The sequence below is a fragment of the Cyrtonyx montezumae genome, unplaced genomic scaffold (assembly GCF_038088225.1).
Source record: "Cyrtonyx montezumae isolate F1298 unplaced genomic scaffold, pur_monq_1.0 scaffold_17, whole genome shotgun sequence".
Taxonomy (NCBI): Eukaryota; Metazoa; Chordata; class Aves; order Galliformes; family Odontophoridae; genus Cyrtonyx; species Cyrtonyx montezumae.
In genome coordinates, this window is record NW_027071903.1 from 14,333,365 (window position 1) to 14,357,205 (window position 23,841).

At 49.2% G+C, this 23,841-nt stretch overlaps 2 protein-coding genes across 4 annotated transcripts in view; both read left to right on the forward strand.

The window, feature by feature from the left end:
- Positions 1–16,093, forward strand: part of NLRC5 (NLR family CARD domain containing 5) — a 33,032-nt gene extending 16,939 nt beyond the window's left edge. Inside the window, exons 19-49 of the mRNA XM_065733353.1 lie at positions 212–295; positions 808–897; positions 1,022–1,069; positions 1,494–1,568; positions 1,912–1,995; positions 2,385–2,468; positions 2,959–3,048; positions 3,157–3,219; positions 3,414–3,497; positions 3,957–4,040; positions 4,411–4,500; positions 5,284–5,349; positions 5,986–6,069; positions 6,148–6,231; positions 6,779–6,865; positions 7,249–7,329; positions 7,882–7,965; positions 8,217–8,297; positions 8,865–8,948; positions 9,266–9,349; positions 9,431–9,514; positions 10,163–10,246; positions 11,157–11,240; positions 11,803–11,886; positions 12,925–13,008; positions 13,616–13,699; positions 13,853–13,936; positions 14,061–14,144; positions 14,613–14,696; positions 15,123–15,779; positions 15,878–16,093. Of these exons, the coding sequence (XP_065589425.1) occupies positions 212–295; positions 808–897; positions 1,022–1,069; positions 1,494–1,568; positions 1,912–1,995; positions 2,385–2,468; positions 2,959–3,048; positions 3,157–3,219; positions 3,414–3,497; positions 3,957–4,040; positions 4,411–4,500; positions 5,284–5,349; positions 5,986–6,069; positions 6,148–6,231; positions 6,779–6,865; positions 7,249–7,329; positions 7,882–7,965; positions 8,217–8,297; positions 8,865–8,948; positions 9,266–9,349; positions 9,431–9,514; positions 10,163–10,246; positions 11,157–11,240; positions 11,803–11,886; positions 12,925–13,008; positions 13,616–13,699; positions 13,853–13,936; positions 14,061–14,144; positions 14,613–14,696; positions 15,123–15,204 (2,449 nt within the window). The 3' untranslated portion in view covers positions 15,205–15,779; positions 15,878–16,093. The remainder of the gene's footprint in view (positions 1–211; positions 296–807; positions 898–1,021; positions 1,070–1,493; positions 1,569–1,911; positions 1,996–2,384; positions 2,469–2,958; positions 3,049–3,156; positions 3,220–3,413; positions 3,498–3,956; positions 4,041–4,410; positions 4,501–5,283; positions 5,350–5,985; positions 6,070–6,147; positions 6,232–6,778; positions 6,866–7,248; positions 7,330–7,881; positions 7,966–8,216; positions 8,298–8,864; positions 8,949–9,265; positions 9,350–9,430; positions 9,515–10,162; positions 10,247–11,156; positions 11,241–11,802; positions 11,887–12,924; positions 13,009–13,615; positions 13,700–13,852; positions 13,937–14,060; positions 14,145–14,612; positions 14,697–15,122; positions 15,780–15,877) is intronic.
- A 2,219-nt stretch (positions 16,094–18,312) lies between these two features.
- CPNE2 (copine 2) overlaps positions 18,313–23,841 on the forward strand; it is a 35,283-nt gene continuing 29,754 nt past the window's right edge. Inside the window, exon 1 of one of the 3 annotated variants that reach the window (XM_065733354.1) lies at positions 18,313–18,349. The gene's annotated coding sequence lies outside the window, so the exon portion shown is untranslated. Of the gene's footprint in view, positions 18,350–21,641; positions 21,721–22,819; positions 22,959–23,841 lie in introns of those variants that run through there. The other 2 variants (XM_065733356.1, XM_065733355.1) reach the window with 2 other exon arrangements.

The following is a 23,841-nucleotide window of genomic DNA, read 5'->3' on the forward strand; positions in this document are numbered from 1 at the left end:
GAAAGGGGCTGTTAGATTGCTTAGCCTGCCTCCAGGTGGCACAGAAACTGTAAAATCTTGCCTTGTGTTTTTGGCCCTTGGGCCATTTGGGACCAAACCAGCAGAGGATGAAGAATGCAGGTGTTCTGCTTTCAGAGCTCTTGCTACTAAGAGTTGATTTTATCTGTTGTTTTTGCCTGTGAAAATTAAATACCTTTCTTTTAAATCCTAGCCTCTCAAATAATTATCTGGGAGATGAAGGACTTCCACAGCTGTTGCAGTTCCTCCCCAGTCTAAAAATGTTAAAGTCACTCAAGTGAGTAGCTCACGTTTTCCTTTACTCATGAATGAGTTTATGTGGGACTGTTGGTAGAGGAAGCACAGTGTACATTTAGGAAGGGCTGTGAGGATCAAGTGAAGCTACAGTAGATTTGCTGCACCCTGTAGTCCTAGCAAAGGACAGATTCTCACTTTGTTTTACTATTTCAAAACACAAAGAATTTCATTTAAGCCTAAGAAAAAAAACTTTGCTGTCGAGCACAGTCAAGCACTGAGTGGAGTTGCCCAGAGAGAATGTGAATTCTCCATCTGTAGTGAAGTTCAAAATGAGGTCCTGAGCAGTGTGCTCTGTGTGGCCCTGCTCTGAGCAGTAGGGTTGAACTAGGTCAGCTGCACAGGAGTTGTGTCTGCAGAACTTGGAAGCTTGAAAGCACAGGCAGGAAGGTGAGAGAGAAGCACTTGAGAGTGTTGGACAAGGATCTCTGTTACTGAGTGATGCAGTTTTGGTATTTTTGCTTGCCACAGCTGATTTCTCTCTTGCTCCTGTAGGCTAAATAACAATCAGATCTCCCTGAGCTCTGTGTTCTGCTTAGCTCAGTCCTTACATACAGTGGAAAACATTGAAACAATGAACCTCAGGTATGACCAAGAGTATTTTTCCTGTGATTTTGTGTTACAAGACCTCAAACTGTGTTTTTTCAGCAGTAATACAGGAGCACTTGTCTGCAAACTCCGTCCTAATTACGTTCTGTTCTGGTTACAGCTTAGGACACATGCAGGTGGTTCATCTAACCTTTTGGGAAGGAATCAGGTAAAATCATAGCCACTGATCCATTCAAAGCCTTTCAAGCTTCTCCTTACAGGATCTTATATAAATGGTGATGTGTGCATCCCCAAGTTGTGCTAATTAAAGAGTTGTTTGGCTGCAAGCTGCAGTGGTGGTGGTGGGAGCAGGGCGGTCCTTAAGGCATGATTGAGGCTGTGAAGCAAACAGCAGTATCCCAGTGCTGAGGGATATGCCAGGACAGAGCAAAAGCCCACAGTGGTGAGTAGATGCAGTGCTCTGAAGGATGGGAAAGGGACACTAAGACCCTTTTTGTTCTGGGAACAGCATAAGATTAGTTCTAGCAGGTGGAGCTTGGAGACAGACTGGATCATGAGGCCACTGCTCTTCTGCAGTTACACAGGGGCAATGACATCAGCACAGCTGATGGGTGAAACTGTTCTTTCTCCAGGCTCAGAAGGACCAGCAGATGGAGAAAAAGTTTCCTGGAGCATCCAAAGCACGTAACAAGTGGACAGCGCTTTAGGTATGGCAGCCCAGCTTCCTTTTATCACACAGCAACAGAGGGAGAGCTGGCTGTGGGACCTGTCCGTAGTGTAATGTGCAGGTCAGACCTGTGCCTCCAGCTGTATCTCCCTAGGGAGCTCTCCTGTGCCCATCCTGCCTTCAGAGGCCGACTCTGCTGTCTTGGGAAGAGTCAGCCAAAGTCCTCTGGTTGTTACAGATTTTGACTCCATAGTCCTTGTAGTGGAAGTAAGGGGGTTGCTAAGGGCTCTGTCCTAAGGTGTGTGACTCTGGGATGTGAAGGGGGCATCCTCACACTGTGGTCATGGGAAATGTTGATCTCCTGAGTGCTTTGTTTGCTTCAGTCTCAGGGACTGCACGGTGGGTCCTGAGGACGTGACCAGGCTGTGCCAGATACTGACTCAGTGTACCCAGCTGACGGAAGTCGAGTAAGTGCTGTGCACTCAGCAACCCTGTCTGTCTGCCACCTGCAGATACAGATTCAGAGATGAGGTTAGCAGCTCTCATCCGTGGAGATGTGCCTGTGTCTCTCCTAAGCCTACCATGTCCGTATGTAAATGTCCCAGAATACTTATGCATACTTATAGTATTCCTCAGACATAAGTGTTGGCCTCTGCTCCTGAAGGCCCAGGCTTGCAGTAGAACCAGAGAGCACCTGGGGTTGGTTACTGGCCAGGTAATAATCTTGTAGTCATGGAAAAATAAGGTTTATAAAATGCTTATAGGGTGTAATGATCTTACATGCACACAGGTTTCACAGGAATCCTTGCAAGTTGTCCAGGTTCCCCTGTAACTTGTTTCCTTCTGTGTTTTACAGTCTGTCTGGAAATGCACTGAGTGACCAGAGCATTGAGAGATTACTGAGCTTCCTGCCATGCCTCTGCCAGCTGACCCTGCTGAGGTAACGTTTGGGGTCTCTGCTTTGACTGCTGCCACCAAGAATTCATTTACAAAGTGCTAATGGCACAGCTCCTCTTAGGAGCCTTAGGCAGAAAGTGTAAGTTAACAAGCTAGGTAAAGGAAATGTGAGCTCGTTCAGAAGCACTTTCACACCAGTACTGTCTTATTTTGAAAACCAAAGCAGCACTGAACGTTTTTTATTCATGCGTGCATAGAGAGAAAAGAAAACACTGGTGGCCAGATACCTGCCCTGGGCTCCATGTCCCCCATAACCCTCTCTTAAACAGTTCCTTGGAGCGTGATTTCCAGCATCCACAATAGATGCCCATGGTCAAAGCCTTTAAATCCTTGCTCAGCGGTGTTGAATTCAATGGGATGGATTCAGGCTTCTGCATCTTGGAGGAAACAGTGGGAAAATTGGACCACATGTGTATAGGAGCCATTCTACCTGGGAGCTGATTTCATTCTTCTTTCTTCCCCCTGCTTTTCAGTATTAGGAACAACACATTTTCCCCATGTTGTGCTGTCTTATTCGCCAACTCGATCAATCTCTGTGGGCGCATCAGAAGGGTGGAAGTCAGGTAAGACACTTGGGCTGCTTGGAGTCCAGCAGCTCAGCTCAAAAGGGATCACAAAGCTGACATCTTTGAATGGCACTGCTGAAGGACTGTCCTTTCTGTTTGCTTTAGGTCAAGTCAAAATGCTTTTTTGCACTTAGGAACAAGCATGCAAAGCCAGAAGACAATCTGCAGGTACTGACATAAAGCAGTTTTAGTCACTTGTCCTGATTAGACTTGAAACATTAGTGCAAGTACTCAAATATCCTATTTTATGAAGTCTGGTGGGATGGTAGTTGGGGAGCTTTGTCCTATTAACAAGGCTTTGGGTCTCAATTCAGCAGCCTCAGTGGCTGGACAGGCTTTAACTCTTGCTGTGTCTTATGCAGGCTGACTGACTGTGCCATTGGGCAAGGGCAAATAGAGAAGCTGTGCAGAGTCCTGGAGCAGCATGGGTGGCTGGCAGAACTAGAGTAAGTGGTGTTCGTGTTGTCACCACCACCTGGAGTAGGAGTCACCCAGAAGAGCTGGGTCAGCATTGCTCAGCATCACCCTGGTTTCCTTGTGTGTGTGTGTGTCTTCCTTCAGACTTTAGAAACTGATTTAGAAATAAATCAGTAATCACATGGCTCCTTTATGTATGTTCTGAGAGGGCCTGAGCTTCTGTAGGACAGCGTCCTTGGGGTTTTCATTCTGTGGCCATTTTGAGTGATTTGTTGCTTTCTTTGAGACAGCACTTGGAGCTCTTCATCTGAGCTTGCCCCAGAGTTCGTGCATTTGGTAGTTTTGTAGGGCAGTAGCTTGCAACAGACAAACCTTCAGGGGCTGAGAGGGGATCTAAGTCCAGAAAGTGCGGCTCTTTCCTTTTAAGCTTCTCAGAGTAGCATTACTGCTCAATTTTGGGTCTGCAGCCTTGTCCTTTTGCCTTTCAGTCTCTCCAGGAATCAGCTGGGAGATGAAGGCCTGAGGTTCCTGTTGGACCACTTGCATCGAGTACCTGTTACCTGTTCTCTCAAGTAAGAAACCGTTGTGAAGCTGAAGGCTCAGAGAAGCTCCTGAGCCCTTTCCTCAGCACAGTGCTCAAAGGGAGCAGGAGGTGCCTGAGCAGAAAGGTTCTCAAACCTGAAGCTGGTTGTCATGCTTCTTGCCCAGTCCCACCTTGAGAGATAAGGTCTGAGTGAGCCAGAGTAGAGCTCAAGAGCACTTTCTGCATAGTGTAATAGAAGCTGACTCAGTCCTCCCAGGTGTTCAGTTCATCACCTTTCTGAGAACGCTGTCTTCTCGAAGTTGACTTTCAATGACAGCTTGAATTTTGAACTGTAATTTCAACTCCCTGGCCAAGGAGCCTGGGGACAGCCCAACGCCTTGCTGTTCTCTTCTTTGCAGTCTCAGCCATAATAGGATTTCTCAGCGTGGAGTTCTGCATCTCATAAATGTCTTTACCACTTCTGGAAGTACCACTGAAGTTCAGGTCAGGTATGTGTCTCCTCACTAATTAACGACTCTTTCCTGCATGTTTTCCTCTTAATTATCCTAAACTTTGTGATCTTCAGTCTCAGAAAACAAGGGCCACGTTTTGAGCTAACTTTATGTGCATACTAAGCTTTTGTTTGTATCCATTTCTACTGACCAAACGTGGCTTGACATGTTCCAAAGACAAAGCTGGCAGAATGTTATTCCACAGAGCCAAGTAGCTTTGTGTATAAAGACACAGGTATTCAGGTTACATATGTTATAATTCTAGTTATGCTTATATCTGTAAATAAACCCCCTCGGTGTGAGGGCAGCATCTGCTTGCTAAAAAATGTGATCCCTAACTCACTTGAGTATGTTGAGATTTCAGAGTTAGTCTCTGTGGACCAAACTTAACTAAGGGCGCTTTCATTCATTCCTGCTTTTTGAATGTAGGTGCTAAATCTCTTGGCAGGGTTATAAAAGCAGTTCAGTTTTCTGTTTGAGCTCTCCCCAGAGCTTGGCAGAGGAGCAGAGAGCACAGGGACGGGAGGAGGGAGATGAGAGCAGGGCACATCAGGATTGCTGCTCTGACTATCAGTGCTGTCTTATGCCAAGATGGCATTAGTGAGAGCTTATTGAAGCACTGAGTTGGTTTCTCATGCTGAGAGGTGAGCTGGGCCGGGTTGCTCTGTCTCTGCTGTGCTGCATTGCTGTGTGCAGTTTGATGTCTTGTTGAATCCTGAGCATTGGGAAAGAAGTTATTTTCTCTCCAAATCATACACTCAATATGTCTTCTCTGTGCAGTCTGTGCTCCAAAGCAACCTTAATCATCAAGCTGACAAGCCAAGATGACCCAAGAAAGATTTTGAGGTAAACAATACAGATTTTTTGTGTGATTTCTTTGACAAAAAATGCCGACTTCTTTATAGAGAGGAGGCAAACAAAACCACTTTTACCATCTAGTTCCTGGAGTGGTGATATTTCACTCAAAGAGACGGTGTATTTCAATTGATTCACCTTCTGAGAAGAGCTTTCTCATATCACAGAAAATCCCCCTGCTTCCCAATGACTGCTCCTCTCCTCCATAGCCTGCTGCCAGTGTCATGCAGCCTCATCTGCCTTGGTAGCTCTTTTTTTCCCAGCTAAGAAGACAAGGTGTGTGCATCAGAAAGATCTCTGGTGCTCCCTGTGTGGATCGTTTGGATGAGCATGACCTTGGGGTGTTTATCTTCTTGGTGTCCTGCAGTCAGTGGGATCTGTCACAGGATGGGGTGCTACAAAAAGCTGTTCTGTGAGGATATGTGTTATGGATACCTGTATCACAACATCCGACAGGTGTTTTTAAAGTGTGGTCAGAATATGTTTGGAAGCCCTGCAAGGTGTTTCAGGTTTTGATGCAGCCTTTCTTTTTTGATGAGGAAAGGCTGTGATGCCTGAGATTTCTGAGTCAGAAAGCCTGAACTGTTCAGGAAGAACTGAGACCTTGCTTCTTTTGCATCCTTTCAGACTCACGGAGTGCAGTTTTCAGCCAGAGCACTTGGAAAAGCTGTGGTTGGTCCTGGAGAATTGCAGCAGTCTGACAGAATACATGTGAGTGAACATGGAGGCTGTGCTCGGACCCATTGGGCTTGTTTGTGAGCCACTCATTACCATTATCTTTGGTTCCAGATCCTCCAACAACAACATAACAGTCGATGCTGTGGAGGGGCTTTTACGTTCACTTAGTAAAACTCCAGGTCCTCTAAAAATCAGGTATGATGTCACTGTGCTGCTTTAGATATTGATGTGGGGCTGATCTTAAGATCTCCTTTTATCAGGAGCAGCAGTGAACTGTGCTTGTTCCGAAGACAGGTAGTGATGGCCTGAGAAATTCCCATGCAGGTCTCTGAATTGTATTACAGCTTTACCTCCTTCATTCATTACGAAGCATCGTGTAAAACTGTGGCAAGAAACTGTTCTGATTCTGTAAACTTCCACCTGCCTTACAAAGAAGGGCTTAATCCTGTGTGAGCACCTTTGCACTGTGTCCTCACCAGAGCATCCCACAGTTCTGCTGGTTAGCATTAGAGCCACGAGGGCCAGGCTTCTTCTCATTGCTGCCAGCAATATGCAGACAAAAGTAGAAGTTTACATCCTCCTCTGTTTGTTCTCTGTTTGCATCCTTTTTTCCCCTGTACACATCACTTTGATCAGCAGAGCGGCCTTTCCATGTGTATGGGGCACTGAGCACTCAGCTGCCAGAGGCAGAGATGAATGTGTGTGTGTGAATAAAGCAGAGCTGTTGTACTGTGCTTTGCAGCATAGAAGAGCCGTGGGTATGTAAGGAAAGTGTCATGAGCCTTTTTGAGCTGGCTGTCCGGGCCCGTGGAGACATCACTGCGATCACGTGAGTAGCAGCTCAACCTCTAGTATCTTGGAGGTATTGCAGCCTGAAACTTGGAAGGAAACAGGATGGAAGCCAGCACCTTAACTCATTGCTTTGTTCTCTGACTGCATTTGTAAGCTGTTACCCAGCTTGAGCTGAGTTTGAGCCACATGTCTGGTCAGTAGAAGTTCTTAGAAAGTTTGTGGTCATGTTCTTTAGAAGGATCAGTGGAAGGGAAGTGCTGTGCTTCATCTCCTTTGGGAGGAAGGGTGCCCGGGAACTAGTTTAAACATTGCACATCTGTTCAGAGATGAGTGGTTAGCATGAATGCTGATCTTTACTCCATCCAGTGCTCCTGATTTTTATTCTGGACAACATGACGTTCTCTCATCTCTGCCTTCCAGGATATGTAAGGAGAAAAGCCTCTTCCAGCTGGGCTTAAGGTTCCTGCACTGCCTGGAGAAGGTGGGATCAGTCGTTGGCAGGTGAGGAGGTGTCTGTTTGTTCAGCTTGTTCCTTGTTCTGCTGCTCACCGTGTGGTGAAAAATACTTCAGAGTATCTGAGGTCTCATCTCTACGTGTTCAGTTTCAGGCACTTCTGTCTGGCACAGGCAGAGGGAAGCTCATTTGTGTGCATGTGATTTGCAGGCCGCCCTTCTTCAGACCCATACTGGACCTGGGCCTGCACGAGGCTAAAAAAAATCTGCTTGCTTTCCTCACAGGCCCAAAAGTGCTCATGCAGAAGACCTGGGTGCTTTAGAGACTCTTACAGCCTGCTGGCTTCTGCATTAATGTGTAGGGAAAGAGGAGTGTTAGTGTCCTTTTCCCTTTGTGTTGCTGAAGGAGGTAGCATCCATCTTCTTGTGCAGTTGGGGATGGGCTGCGTTTCCCTATGTTAAGCTGTGGTGTAGTCAGGAGAGCTCAGAGAGGGCACTTCCAAAGCCCTGAACTGTTTCTAAACTTGTCTCCAGGGCCTCCAGCTGCTGTGTACAACAGCTCATTGTCACTGATGCTGGTGGTGTTTTTTTGTCTCACAGACTGAATTTGAATGAGCCAGAAATCAAACGGGCTTGCTTCTACCAAAGGGTTCGTGACAAATGCACCCAGCTCCAGGAGTTGAGGTGAGTCACTAGGCACCTCAGAGGATCTCTGGGGACAAAAGGAGTAGAGTGTTCAGGATGGGAGTGTATTACTCTCATACTGCATAACACGTTTTCCTGAGGATTTCCTTTCTAACTGGAAGCATAGCAGTATTGGTAATGATGAGAGTTCATGAGAGTCCCAGCAATAAAAGTGCTTTAGTGGTGGGCTTAATGCTGACCTTTTGTCACAGGTGGATCATCAGCTCACACCTGCTGTTCTGTGCTTGCAGATGGTCCCATCTTGAACTCCACAATGACACAGAAAGGCTGCTCAGTATTTTGCTAACTCTTCCGGATCTGAAGAAGCTTGAGTATGTCTCCAGCTGGGATTTCTTTACAGTTTGCTCAACCCCATGCCTCACCCTGATCCTCTCTGAAATGCTCTTTGTCTCGAGTATGGCCGTGAGCTTTGTGATCTCTGCTGAGCCATGTGAGGTTGTGCTCTCAGCAGTGCTCTGCAGTGTGCGTTGCGGGTGGTTGTAGAGGCATCATACCTTGAGGTTTTTGCTTTTCCCTTTTTTTTCAAATGAAAGCAATTTATGATCAAGACCTGTACATTGTTTTATACTGCCCTACTATGTACAATAGATGTTCTGGTATAAACAGCGTTGAATCCTTTTCACAGCCCTCTTCAGCTGCCTGTAAACGAGAGGCAGACTTGCAGAGGGTGTCTCTGCCCGGTGAAATGCCCGGGGTTGGTTGGCCAGAGGCATGATGTGCTTTTTGGCACTTGCACAGTCTGTATTTTGGAGCTCTCTCTACCTGCCCAGTCCTCACAGCCCTGTGTGCAGTAGATGTGGGACAGGGCAGTAAAAAAGTAAGCTCCCCTTTCATGGTGTGCTAAGAACTGTACTTATTTGATCCTTACTGTTTTGCAGGCTGACCTCTTGCAGTTTTACGCCAACTGGAATTGATTACTTGTTCAGAGGTTTGCAGAGGTGCCAGGCCATTGAAGAGCTCAAGTGAGTATACCAGGAGCCAGTATCTGCTGTACCTTTCTCGAAGCTTTAATCAAACTACACCCTCTCTTCTCCCTGTACTGTAAACAGGCTTCAGATAGGGGAAAAAAGCAGCAGTTCCTCTTTACTTGCAGTAAAGGATGATGGGAGAGACAAGGTTTGGGATTCTTGGTATTTTATCAGTATCCAAAAGTAGTATTGAAAGCTTTTCACAGGGACTGAAATACACTTCCACTTCCCTTTTGTACTGTTCTCTGCTCTGAGTGCTCACATGGCTGCCCATGAGCAGTTAGTTGTTCCTGTGTTATTTCATCTTTTAGCCTGGGCCACATGAAACTCGGTGATGCTGCCATTCCTAAACTTGTGTTGGGACTCTGTGAAATGCCATCTCTGAAAAGGCTGATGTGAGTATGTGACCACAGCTCAGCATTAGCCCATCCTCTCGAAATGTGAGTAAAACATTCTCCTGGGGATGTCCTTTCCAGCTTGAACCATGACAGTATTGGTGATGATGGCTGCTCCAGACTAGCAGAAGTCCTGAGGAACCTGCACTACATGGAAGAAATCGAGTAAGTTTTTCAGTTTTTCCTTGCCTGTGGTCTCTCATCAGCCTTGGGGTGACCCTTAGCGCTGACATTTGGTAAGATCTGAATGTGCTCATATGCAAAAACAAGATGGTTACAAAATGCTGCATATGAGGAAATCAGAGCCTGATGTTTAAAAGGAGAGATTTAGTCTAATGCCACTCCATTGCAGACAGGTTAAATGGAGCCTCTGTAATTAAATCTCTGAAATCCACTGGGCTGGAGACCCCCTTCTCTCCTGGGAGAACCTCGAATCCATCACTTCCCTGCTCTGAAAAGATCTGAAGTTAGAGCTTGCTCTGACTTTTTGCCCCCCTACCCACCCCGTCTCCCTCCAGCCAGGTCCTGTCCCTTCTCCACCAGTTTGGAAGACCAGCTGTGCCTTGGAATTCCGGCTGAAGTAATTTCCCAGCCCTTAACAAGACCCAGTGATTTTGATTGCTGTTTGTAATTTTTTAATGCCTCATTAACAGCTATGAGTCTTTCATGAGAATGTTAAGACAAGCAGCTCTTTGATTCTGCTGTCAAGGTCAGAGCGATCATCCAGCAGATGTGAGACGTTAAATAAGATGTCATACTGTGATGCCTAGCATTTTCCTTTACAGCACAGTCTTTTTTTCTTCCTTTCTGAAGTTTAGGCCACAACAGGATTGGAGATCCAGGCCTGATAAATATAGCTGCTGTCCTGCTGGAAATGCAAAACTTGAAGAGAATCGAGTGAGTCACTTTGTTTTGTTTGCAGTCATTTGGTGTTGTTGCCAGTTGGTGGGAAGGCCTGGCAGGGAGCCCTCTGCTGCCTTCCTTTCTGCAGTGTTCTGCCTCCTTCCAGTCTTTTCCATATCACTGAAGATGCCATACAAAATGTACAAAGCCAGTGGAAGGTGTTTCCTTCTCCTCCCTGTGTACATCTGGGTCTGGATTGAATTTTTCTGCCAGTGTGGAGGCTGAGAGTGAAAGTCACAGCCCCGTCCTCGTGCAGTCATCCCCAGAGGCAGCGGGTGGGCACTTGCCGTGCTTTGTTGGTTACTTGAAATGAGAGCTCCATGGCTTGGTTGTGTCCTGGAAAGTGAATCTACCAGCTTGTAGGGAATTATACAAGTCTTGGATCTATGCAGTGCTTTTCTTTGGGCTGCACGGGGTTCCCGGTACGGGGGTCCCGGCTTTGCTACACTGCTCTTCTTTTCCTGCTGGAAGAAGAGGTGGAATTGGGAGTTCATCAGAGCAAGGATGCTGCCTTCAGACAAGGCTGTCATTCAGATGCGGACCCATACAGTTCCTCCTCTGGGAGAACGGGAATGAGAACACCCAAGCTATCTGTTAAGTTCAACTCTAAAAGCCTGAAAATGACTTACATGAGGAAAAAAGGACTTCCAAGTTCTGTCTGGGAGCGGAAAAAGTGCTCCTTCACCCTGGTGTCTGCTGGGGCATGGGTGACTCAGTGCTTGAGGAAAATGCTTGACAAATCCCCAGGCTGTTTTCCAGTTGTGTCTCAGGACAAACTGAGCCCCATGTAGCCTGTTACTGCAGAGACCCAAGGCTCCCATTATCCCAGACCACCATGAGGTGTCTTAATCTAGTACGTTCTGGTTCTTGCGCAGTCACTAAGAGTCTTCCATGCTTATTTCAGCCTCTCTGGGAACTGTCCTAGTCCTGCTGGAGGAGAAAAGCTGATGGAAGCTCTTTCTAATTGCAAGCACCTCGAGGAGTTAATGTAAGTTTGCCGTTTCTGGTATCCCTTCAGGAAGCAGGGCAAAAGTCAAGGCATAGAAACCAAGTCTAACGTGCCTCCAGTAAGGCCAAAATCAGTTTTAGCACTGAATCTTAGGAGAGTAGGGTAAAAACTCACAGTTGTGGAGGACAGGAGTGTGTGGTGCTGGGTGTGGGAGGTTTGGGGCCTTGGAGATCCCAAGAACTGTACAGACTGCGTCGGTGGGGAAGAGACGGATCTGCAGTCAGACAGCTGGTGTCACAGGCACATGGGCTGTGCAGTGTGTGTGGTGCTTAAGAAATCAGGAACAGAAAATCTGAGTTACTTGCACTGTTTTCTGTCTGAAAGCGTTAAGGTGATGGCCAGAGACATCACTGCAAGTGTGCATGAAGTAGCTCTTACATCCCTGCTTAACTTCTGCCTTCCCCCAGCTCCTTTCAGCACAGTCGTCTGCACACGTGGGTGAGGAATGGAGGTCACAGAGTTGTGTGCGTGACACATAGGTGAGGAATGAGGCTCTGTAGTTCGATGCATTCAGTAACATTTAATTTTCTGCCCCGTCCAGATTATCAAGGAATGCTTTTGGAGATGGGACGGCAGTGAAACTTGCCCTCAGTCTGCCTCACATGAACAGGCTGAAGATCCTGCAGTAAGTGGCAGCCTCTGCTCCGGGAAAGCAGGATGCTCTGGGAATTAGTTGGATGGCCAAAAGGAGGCGCTGAAAATGGAACAAGGCATAGACTGAAGTGGTACCACTGATCTCTACTGTAGATGTTACTTTAAGGGGCTCAGAATTGAGAAACCCTCTTTAGTTACCGTGCTGCATCAAACACTAACAATATTCGTTATTTCCACCACTGGTGTCACATCAACTGTTCTTGTGTAATCTCTTGCAGCATAAATTTTACAGATGAAGCAGATGTTGTATTCTCAGTAAAGCAACCCTTTGAATTGGTTTTGACCTACTGACATAAAATTGACATAAAATGACAGTCCACGTCTGTCTTCCTATTCTGGTGTAATGTAAGCAGAAATATGAGCAGCTTTTGTGGCCCTTCACTATTTGCAGGTACCTTTGAGTCATTCTTCCTGCTAAACTCAGTGGTATTACGTTTTCAAACCCTATACTGGAGTCTTTCTAGAGCTCTAACATGTTGGACTTTCTCATACTGCACTACAATAGTGAAGCAAGAAATCCATGAGCTAAAAGAGGTCACTGGGCTCAGTTAGCAATGGTCTGTTTTCCATCCTGTCTGAAGTATCATCAAAACATAACTTAGAGAAGCAATCCCAGTGATCAGAGGCTTCAGTCCTCTGGGTAGGTTCTCATTTTTGCTGGGAAGGAGTTGGGAAATCTGCACACTTGAGGCTCATGCACTTATTGTTCCTAAGGCTGTTCCTCACCATCTCAAACTGATCCTGCAGGCACAGGGCTGGAGGCAGGCTCCCAGTGGTGCCATGCAGTGTTTGCTTTTGCACCAGCTTGCTAATTGTGCTCCTTTGTTCTGGCACGAGCAAAAGCTGCTTGTCCTTAGGGCCAGGTATCCCTGGCAGCAGCAGGAGCAGGAATCAGAGTGAGGTGTTGATTCAAAAGATGCTGCAGCCTTCTTCTTGGCAAGTTATACGCGAGCTTTTATTACAGCTTTATTCTAAAATAATCCTCCTGTACTTGTGTTTCTTTGGCTAGCTTGCAGCACAATAACATCGGGCCAGCAGGAGGAACAGAGCTGGCTAGAGCCCTGGTGGCATGTGGACTGTTAGAAGAGATAAGGTAGGTTGTGGCAGAAGCACTGGGGATGGTGCCAGACATACGGGCTGGTTTCGCTCTGCAGGCAGGAGGCATTTCAGCCCACAACCCCTGAGGCTGCATCTAAACTGTCCCTGCTCAGGGTGGCCTAATGGAAGGCAATCCCTCCACCCCTCCTAGACAAGCTTCATAGGGTAAGAGGAAGCAGTCTCTGAAGTGCTGGGCCTTGTGTGGCTACATGCCTTTGGACTGTTTTCTGCAGTAACCCGCGGAGTTGCAGAACTTTGAATCAAGAATGGAGGCTGTGTGAATGCATTCTTCCTCCTGCACCCTTGGTGCCACCGTTCTTAGTTATGTGTACATTGTTAAGGGACAAAATCCGTTAGGATGTTGGTAGTTTTGGTGTGAGATACGGTAGAGCAGGTGTTGCCAAGGCTCGTGTTTGCTGGTAAATGAGAGCAGAGCAGCACACCCTAGTGAAGGCTGGAAGGCAGTTAATGCTGCCCCTGAGCCTTTCAGATCCACACCTTCATCCCATTCTCCCTAAAATGTACAAGTTTCCCTTCATTTCCTTGTCGGCACACCAGTCACTAACTGTAGGATAACGTCTTAATTCCCACTGTTCTTACAGTCTGTCTGAAAATGACCTCGGGGAGGGAAGTATCCGTGCCCTGTCCGAGGGACTGCCGCATTTTGAGCACCTCCGGAAGATTGAGTGAGTATCGGGGCACTGAATACTGCTTGGGCAGAGCATGGCTTTGTTTGCAGCATTGCAACAGATGGTGCTGGTGCCAAATTCCCACCAGTTCTGATGCCAGCACATTTTTACCCTCTCTATTTTTTTTCCCCCCTCTCTCCTCTGTTTCAGGTTGAAACTCTGTGGAATCACTGATGACGCTTCGAAATTGCTTTCTCGTGGCTTCCGACAATGCCCTGCTATGGAGGAGATAATGTGAGTGTGGGAACGGATGGGAATGGAGATCACAGGTATCTCAGGCATTAAGTAAAATGCAGAATTTTATTGCCCTCAGCTGGGCTTGGCTGACTCACTGCCTGGGATTTCTTGTCTGTCTTAGATTGTCTTGGAACGCCCTTGGTGACGGAGGAGCCCAAGTGTTGGCCAGAATCCTCCCTGGGATGGAAAAGCTGAAGATGTTAGAGTGAGTACAGCCTTGCAAGTAGCAGCAGAAGACTTGTATTTGGAGCTGGGTTTGATGTTACCCACTCAGGTCTGATCCAGTCCAGCACTATTCCGTGGTAGGGACTGTCATCTGCTTCCTCCCCCTTGGCCCTTTGGAACATGTGGTATGTGCCTTCCATCCCTCAGCTATACAGAAATAATGGTTGTGGTTCAGGAACAGAGTTTTGTTTGTCTTGGGCAGGGAAAATATGCAGTAGAGCTTACAAGTCCTATTGCTAGAAGGAGGTTGTGGGCAGCAGTGCATGCTCCTTGTATAAATAGGGCCGTGGTCATCGAGCTGAAGCTGATGTCAGTTGTGAAACATTGCTGTGCTCCAGCAAAAGCTTAGCCCTTCTTACACAGGAGAAAAGAGCCAGTGATGGTTCTGCTGTTTTCTGCTCTTGATTTGTTTTTTGCTTTTTAAAACTCTTTTTGTTTTTTAAAATAGCCTGGAGAAAAATCGCATTGGTGCCTGTGGTGCTATGAAGTTGGCAGAGGAACTTGTCCGGTGCCCGGAAATTCAGTTCTTAAGGTGAGCAGGGAGAGCTGGGGCTGAGTGTTGGCCCACTCAGGGGAAGCTGGGGTGACGAGTCCTGGGAGAGATGTGACTTGTGCTGGCCTGCTGCCCCAGGTTAGCTTGCATGGACTAGGATGCTGCAGCCAAGGAAACAGGGGGCTTTCCAGGCCAGAGAAAGTGCTGGAAAAAAAAGAAAGCCCCCTGGCCTGAGGCTGTTTCAAAACAGCTTCTCCCAGGCTAGATCAATGAGTCCATCTTAGCAGGCAGGCAGCTGCTGAATTGCTGCTGTGTTGCTGAGGTGTGACTTCACTCCCACATCACTTTCGGACCAGCTTTGATAAAAACCCAAAGCTGTTTCTTCCCGTTAACTGCTGTGTTGGGTGTGCTACCTCCTGGCCCACCACGCCAACTCCTGCACTTAGGTGGTTGCTGTTGTTGTAGGCTGTGGGACAATCCGGTGCCCAAGAGCCTCGCTGAAAGTTTGACAAGCCAAGACCCAAGACTGTGCTTCTCATTCTGTTAGCCCTCACCTGAGTGGAATTGCTCTCCGTTTCCCATTGACCTCAAGAATTGCACTAAAAGGGATCCTGAAGAGCTCAGGAAACCAAAATTCCTCCAGTTAAAACTTGTTGCTGTGTCTTCCTTCGTTGCACTGGACAAAATTTGAGCACTTACGTGTGTTTTTATATATGGTGAGCTTTTATTGTGAACCAAAAGACTGCAGAACTGCTGCTGAGCAGGCAGCATTCTTGGTGTACCAACATTTCAGCTCACTTCAGGATGATGAGATGCATCTGATCAGACTTTCAGAAAACCAGCAGAATGCTTCATTATCTTTAATCAAGATTGCAACACCTACAGGATGTTCCAATCAAAGGATGAACATCCTCCAGGAGAGGATGTAATTTTTTTTTTTAACTGAACTGTAAACTGTTGTCACAGTTACAAATGCACTGGAACAAGCTGTTTGAAAATTGTATATAGCTCTTTGTGAGATACCTCTGAGGACTGTAATATGGGTTGCTGTTTGCTTCAGAGCAGGCTCTGCCTCCTGCAGAATCGCTTCTGTTTCCTTGTAAAACCTTCAGGACTTTCCATGTTGTTGCAGTACAGGTGATAGATCAGTGGTTGTCCAACGGTGTGGACTATCCCCTCTGTGTGAGAGGACATGCCTGTTTTCCTGCGCAGATTTCCAGAATTTTGGTGGGGTTTTGGATGACCCAGTTGCACTATGACTTTGAGGTGAAGTGAGGGATGAGTTAGCTTGGCATGCTGCAGCATGGACTGCAGAAAGGATCCTTCAGGCCTCTACTACTGAATCCCAAAGCCTGGACATGCTGCTGGACCCATGGAGACCAAAGGAAGAAGATCCAAAGCAGTGAGTTTGAAGTCCTGCTGAGGAGACCAACCACGTCTGCACTGAACGACAGCTTGCGTTGCAGCTACGTCATTCTCATTATTTATGAACTTGTGTTATAATGTTTTCCTTATGTGTTCGTGCTGTAAATATTTAATCCTTGCGGTGAGCTGATGGAATTTTGTTTACAGCAGCATTTGCCTGGAAAGACCAAACTGCTGTGATTTGGGTGGGGCAGGAGTGGGAGTGAGGTGGAAATGCTGGGCCCTGGCTGGGGGACCAGCTGGTTTTTGTTCCACCCGGAGTTGCTGCCAGCCTTGTTTTAGGGTCAGCATCAGGTCTGTGGATCACTGACCTGCTGCCTGGAAGAAGGACTCATTTGGCAGGGAATGTACTGTGAAAAAGACTCACAAGCCACAACAAAGAAAAACAGTAGTGATGTTTCTTAGTAGACCATAACTCATTAAAGTAATCAAGTGTCCAAGATTTAAACACTGGATTTTAAGTATAAGCTTCACCAAATGTGGCATTTCTTCTCAATTTGTATTTTCAGGGCTGGGTTGCAGATGCAAATCTCTGTATTGCCTGTTGGAGGAACAGCGTGGCACACGAGTGCTGCGGTGCCATTGCTTTCCTACAGCTTCCCAGCGAGCAGGTTTGCTGAGTGGGCTCCCAGAACCTGGGGAAATACAGAGGGTGGGCAGAGTGCTTGGTCAGAGCTCACTCAGACCAGGCTGGTAGTGGAAAAGCTGTGTTTCGTGTGTTTTCAGCATCGTTTTAGTGCTGATACTGTTTGCTAGGTGTGAAGAAGGGAAGCAGTGTGTTAGCACTCCTCAGCACACTCCAGGACAGCTGTTTTGCAGCAGCCACAAGAGCCTCGCTTCCCTGGCCACCTCCGTGATACACCTGCTAGATTTCCCTTTGCTCAGGTGTTGTCGTGATGATTTATTTTCCTCATTTCCCAGTGCGTGCTGTTTTTCCTTGTCAGGGTTTCATGATTTTTGGTATCGGTATTCCACATCATAACATCGTGCAGTGCATTAAGAACTAAGGAGTTAATGCTCCAGCTCCATGGATCATCGATAGTTACGGGTATACCTGTCTCAGAAGAGTACTACATTCCCCAGAGGACTTTGTGTTGCTTTGTACTTTTATGTATTTTTGCTCAGAGGGAAAGATAAAAGCTGTCTGCAGTCACGGGACGCTCTCTTTCCTTTGGGATCCACTCAGCAGTGGGTGCTCGCTGCCGTCCACCTTCAGCGTTAGCGTAAGGCCTTTGGTTTATCAAACACTCTCTCTTGCTCATTTTATTTGATTCATTAGCTTCAATTCCAATGATATTGTATTATATTGTGTTATTTTGCTTTGCCATACCTTATTTAGTAAATCAGTTTTCCTCCTCAGATCGTTGCCGCTGTTTTGTCTCTAGGCCCATCTCCTCTTTCCCTTTCCCCCCTTCCCCTTTTCCGGGCTGTGGGTCCGTGGGTCCCTTGCACCAATTGTCACAGAACTGGGCCGAACCTGCCCGTAAAACGTTAACATTCCTCCTTATGTGGACAGCAAAAATGTACGGTGGGATAACTGGGAATGCCACTCGGTGTTGTTTTTGTGTCGGTGCTGTTCCTTGGCTCCGGGGTGGCTGGCTTTGCCCCGTGATCACAGCTTTAAAAAGGAGAATAGAAAATGAGTGAAGGCAGTGATGAGCTGACTCCTGATGTTGGGATGGCTTTGCTGTAGCAGTCAGAGCAGCACTCCTCTGGGCTTGAGACATGGCACAGTGCCTGGGAGCTCCTACAGCTGCGGGTTCACCCCCAAATTCCCTCTGTTGGCATCCGTCAGCCCGGATCGTGGCTGCTGGACGCCAGGTGTCAGCAGAGCCCCGCGTAGCGCTGGCTGCCGCGGGCCTGGCACGTTGCTTTGTGGGAATCCTTTCGCGTTTGAAGGAACTGAGACTGGGGACGAGTTCAGGGTGTTGGATATGAGGGAAAAACAGCCCTGAAGGAGCGGTCGGGCGCTGGAAGAGGGGTGTGTGTGTGGGGGGGGTTTCGGGGGCACCAGCCGTGGAGGTGCTCAAGAACAGCGGGCTAGTAGGTGGGCGGCCGCCCCACCCTTAACGACCGTCTAGCGACCACCAGTCCCGCGTCGGGGCCGGGAGCAGAGCCCTCACGTCGGGGCTCAGAGAGAGCGTCCTTTCCCGCCCACGGCAGCGCCTGAGGGGGGCGGGGGAGGGGGCGGCGCTGAGGGCCGCGCCCCCCAGAGGCGGCGGGCAGCGGGCAGCGGCCATGGCGAGGAGCTGAGCCCGCGCCCCGCGGTGAGTGCTGAGCGGACACGGGACGGCTCTTTCTCCCCGGGCTCCCTCGGCCCGCCCGCTGTTGGGGAGTCTCGCACTGAGAGCGTAGCGCCGGGGGGGACTGAGGGTTGTGGTGCCGAGGGACGCGGCTTAGTGGGGTGCGGGTGGGATGAATGGGTGCCTCGGTGGTGGGAGCGCAGCACCTGCGCTGTGCTGCCGCCACGCCGCTCGTTAGTTGGGAGCTCGTTAATTAGGAGCCTCGGCTTGCGGTCCTGGGGAGGAGGAGGGCTGAATTTGGCAGCAGCCGTTTGGAGCAGGAGCTGAGCGACCGACGGGCTGAGAGGAGCACGCTGCCCCCCGCCCTGCCAACAAGTCCTTATGGTTCATCTTTTCCACGTTGGTGCAGGGAGCCGAGCCATCCTTTCCCACACCGCCGGCTGCCCGCGCTGCTGAGGCCGTGGGGCTGCTGGGTTCGCGATTCCCGGCGGCTCAGGTGAGTTACGGAGCACGTCCTGCTGCTGCTCGATGCTGCTTTGCCCTCTGCTTCTTTCTGGGCCTTTGGGACCGGCCACGTTTCCTGGGCTTTTCCGTGAGCACCACAAGCTGAGGGTTTATGAGGAAGCATCAGGCATCGCGGGGCTTGCGTTACAAACGGGAACAAATCAGGGCTGGGAATGCAAGTTTTGCGTCCAGCTCTGCGCGACCATTTAAAGCAAGTTTTATGTTCCCTCCGGCGGCTCCTAAAGAAAGGAGCTGTGAATCCGCCAGGCTTAACTCCCATCATAAAGCAGCGTTCGGGGCTTCACCCCGTCAGGGAGAGGAAATCAGTTAGGAGAAGGTGGGCTCTGAGGGGACCGTGTTCTGCCCGTGTGCAGTGTGGGGCTGTGATCCGTGCCTCCTCCATCGCTGCCCTCCTGTTCTGTTTCTGTCCCCGGCATCGTTGTGGCTTGGTGTCAGCAGGTGCAGGTGTGACCAAGAATTGTACAAAACTTAATTAGTGCTTATTTATAGCGTTAAGCTTTGAGTTTTCTGGCTGCTCAGCAGACCCAGAGTGTGCCCTGGCTGGTCAGCTGTGGCCCTAATGGATGTGGGCTGGGGATCGCAGTGGGATGTGTTGGTTGTAGGGTGGTGGAAGCCCTGGTTCCTGCCCTAGAACCAGCTCTGGTTTCTGCTGCTGTTGGAGGCTTACTGGGAAACCCCTCTCTGCCAAGTCCTGCCCCTGCGTGGGGTGGAGGGGCCTGGGGGCTGCAGGTGTGCAGTGATGTTGGAAAATGCTTAAGGATATTTCTCATTGCTGAAGTGATGTTTTTTTCCTTTCTCCCTTGTGTTGGCTGGAAATAAGAAGCCAATTACAATTCAGAAGAAGAGAATTCAGGGTTTAACACGTTAGATAAGCTTCTCAATAAGCCAGCATGCACCGGGGATGGAAGAGACGAATAGTTTCCACCTCAGACCTTCACGAGGGTGGGAAGGCTTCAGTGCAGTGGCTGTTCTCTCTACTGGCATCTTCTGGCTCCTTGCATCTGAGAGCCCCAGCCTTGGAATTTGTCTTCTGCATTGACTTCTTGATAAATGCAGCCCGCTCAGGGTTCAGTGCCATCGCCAAGATTCACAGTGACATCACAATATTTTCTGCTCTAAATCACAGATTTCCCTAAATTGAGCCTGGGAGGAAACGTGTATTTGAGTGAAAACATATGGTTGTCATGGTGTTTCTCAGCTAAAGGTCCTTGTGAGTGGCAGTGGGCTTGGTTGGAGGGAGCACTTGGGTTGAGATGTGGTCCTCTCCTGCCGTGTGTGTGGTGGGGGCAGGGAGGCAGCGGGAGGTGTTGGTTCTGTGTTGACTTCTGCTGCAGCTCCTGGCTGGGCTTCTGGGTTGGTTCTGGGGTGACTGTGGATAAAGTCTGGCTGTGCTCGAGGGCATGGTGTGGGGTTGGCTGCTCCCCAGCTTCAAAGCATCTCTCCTGGCTCCAGCTGCTGCCGTCCCATAGCCTTCACCCATCCTCAGCAAGGAAGTGCAGCCCAACAGCACTTGTCCTCAGGGCTGGAGAAGCTCCTCAGGGCCCAGAGCTCTAAGCCCAGCTTCTGCTTGTCAAAACTCAGATGCAGGCTAGTGAGTTATTCCCTGTTATCCCTCTGGCTGCTTCCTGGAGACAGCTTCTGCTGGGTTAAGCTCTCCCTGCACGGGGAGCCTGGACAGCTTATTCCAGTGCCTTGGCACTCTTTCCGTGCAGGAATTGTTTCTAATATCCATCCTGAAGGGACAGCCCAGCCTCCCTTTACTCCGTGGTGCACACAGACCCACCTGGGCTGTTCCAGGAGCAGGGAGAAGATCCTTTCTCTGGAGACATTTTGGGGTAGGAAGTGATGGAAGTAGTTAAACTGTGAGCCAGCCAAGTGGCTGTAAGGATGATTTCCATCAGGACAGGTTCGTGAGGGAGATGACACATCTGTGTATTGAGCTGTTACAGACACTGGGTGCAGGCTGGTGAGTCCTCCGTGGCGTCTGGGTGAGGCTGTATGGCAAACGCTTTGCTTTGCAAAATAATTCTGGCCGTGACTGTGTTTGTTGACAGAAGGGAGCTCAGAGATGTCCTCTGTGTGAACCCAGAACTACCTGCTTGGCTGCCATCTCTGCTCTGCTTCTCCTGCAGTGGGTAAACTGAGTCATGGGTGGCTTCTGCGCTGTCCTGCAGGAAGCTTTTCCCAACGAAAGGAGGCTTGTGTTCTCTGTGAAAAGAAGGATGTTGATTCCTTTTTTCCTAAGGAGAGGACGTTGCTGAAGTTGGAGGGTGCTGCTAGTAGTAAAAGAGCCTCCTGTGTTTTGCTCGCATCGCGTCAGAACGCACTGTACTGCTCTGGGCTCGTTCTCTGTCCCAGTGAGCAGCAGTTATTGTTCTGCTTCCCTACAAACTGCGCATCTGTTTCCTTTCGTAACATAAACTCTGACCCTGCGTCTGAGTTTGGGCGGTTTGTTTTCTCTTTCGCTTTTCTTTTTTCCGGTTAGTGGCAAAAATGTGGCCAGGGAGCTGTGCTTCTCACTGGGCTGCCAGGGGGAGGGAGAGGGGGGAAGAGGAGGGAGGAAAAGAAGGAGGAAGGAATAAGAGGAGGAGGAGAGGAGGGAAATAAGAAGGGAGGCAGTGGGGGAAGGAGGACAAAGGGAGGAAGGAAAGGATGAAGGAAGAGGGAGAGGGAAGGAAGGGAGAGAGGAGGAATGGGGAGGAGGGGAAGGAAGGAAGAGAAGAGGAGAAACAACTCCAGCAATCTAGCAATTCTACAAAGCCACAAAGGGTCTGAGGAGCACATCTCTCTGCCCTGTGCTTAGGACTCTTCATCAGGCATCTGCAGTGGGTGGTGTTGGATGTCAGAGGGACACCCTGGCTTGTTCCCGGGTATGATATGGGGGTGGGAGTTGAGGTGAGGGGACTGGACAGGTGGACCCGCTCTGCAGGGAGCTGGGCGTGCATTAGGAAACCACGTGGCAGCACAATGAGCACGAAGCTGGCAGCTCTGATTATACGTTAGGAGAATGTTTGGCTGCGGGTGCCAAGTGAGTCGGAGGACTTCATTTAGGGCGGTGAATGCAGAGAGAGGAGAACAAAAAAAGGAGGAGAGACTGGAATATAGATGATGGAGAGCCAGCTCCAGTGCCAGCTCCAAGCTCAGAGCATCCCATCGCCCCAGGGAAGATGGTGGCTGTGTGTGCTGTCACCTGGCCCAGGGACATGTGCTGCAGGAGGATGTGACACAGGTGGCCAGGGCCTCTTTTGGGCATCTCCATCCTCAGGGGGAGCTGGCCTGCATCAGCAGCTCCTTGATGGAAAAATCGGCTTTGCTGGGATTGTAGGCAAGGGGCTGGTGGTGTCTCCCTGCTGCCTTTTACCTTCCTGGGAGGTCTTTTACCGGGCACCCCTGCAACACCGTGGGCAGGATGGAGAGATCAGCGTCCCAGTCCCTGATTTCAGGCAATAGGAACAGGTCTTGCTGGCCTCTGCTCCCCTTCCCCTTGGCTGCTTTGGCCTCGACCTCCTGGAGGAGCAGCAGGGCTGGAGCGCAGGCAATGTGCAACGCACTCAGATGTTCTGGTGCCAGCCAGCTCTGGGAAAAAGCTTTTTCCAGTGAGTCATTTGCTGCCTCTGCTTTGTGTGAGGCAGTGATGAGATTTGGGGGAAGGGGAGAGATGGAAAAACGCAGCCCACATCTCCCTGCTCTGGCAGGACCCTGTCCGTGGCAGTACAGCTGCCCTGCGTGTGCTTGTTGAAGGCAGCAATAGCAGCAGACAGCAGCATAAATAGAACAGGCCTGGCTATTTTAAGACATAGATTGCATGATCTGGGTGTTAAAATAATAGAAAAAAATATCTTTACTTTAGCTGCAACTGGCAGCATTGGCTTGGAGGGGAGCAGGCAGGTAGTGCCTGCGGGGTGGAGGGGCTGGGAGGTCTTCTTTCACTCTTTTGGTGCTGTTTGAGGAACCAGCAGGTGTTTCTCCTCGAGGACGTGGCAGTGGGGTTCCTCACCTGTGCTTCATTTCTCCTTGCTGGGAACTGGGAGCAGCAGTGTTTGGTTGGATGAGCATTGGGTTGTGATACAGGGGGGTTCAAGTCAGAGCCCTGGGCAGATAGGAGCAGGTGAGCCTGTTCCCCTACTCCCCTCACCCTGCAGTGGTGGTCTCTCTGCTCCGTCCCCAGCAGCTGGAGCATGGGTGCCTGCTGACACTTGTGCCCAGGCAGAACAAACAACTGATGCTAATTAATTGGGATTTCCATGCCAAACAGATGGTTTATCAGGGGGAGGAAGATGATGTTTGAGGTTCTGAAATGATGTAGATGAGCCAGGAGCCAGAGAGGGCTATTAGAGAAAGCTATTGAACTGGCTGATGGGCAGAGCTGTCTCTCTGATAGCAACCCCAGCCATAAAAGTTTATTAGTTTAACTCAATCTGAAAATGCTGCTTCTTCTCTTTCCCACATCCCTTTCCCCCCCCTTCCCTCTTTTGTCAAAGGCATTTTCTGTTTGTCCCGAGTGGACTGCAGAACTGCCATGTGGGAGGTGGCTGGGGTTGTCACATAATAACAGTATGAATCTCACCTTAATCTCAGTAACACAGCTTTGATTGCAGGCTTCTGGTAAGCTCTTAGAACAGAGGAGATTTTATCAGGCCCAGTAGCTCACCCCGTGCACCCGCTCATATGGTGGCTGTCACGTCGGCCTTGCTCTTCTCTCAGGGATCCCTCTTTCCCTGTGAAAACAGCTCGCTGCTGAGCTGGGAGGCCTTTTGCACCAGCCCACGGCTGCAGGGTTTGTGTACCCAAGGTGTGGGGATGTATCCAAGGCTACTCTGTGCCTGGATGACACAGAGGTGGGACGTACAGGAGGGGACTTCCCTGCTGCAGTGCAGTGAACTTGCTCTAGCAAACACTCGTTAGACGAGCTCAGTCTCCTCTCACCCTAATATTGTCTGTCTCTCTTCCCATATTCCCTCTACTCCATGCTTTGTTCGAGACCCCTTGCC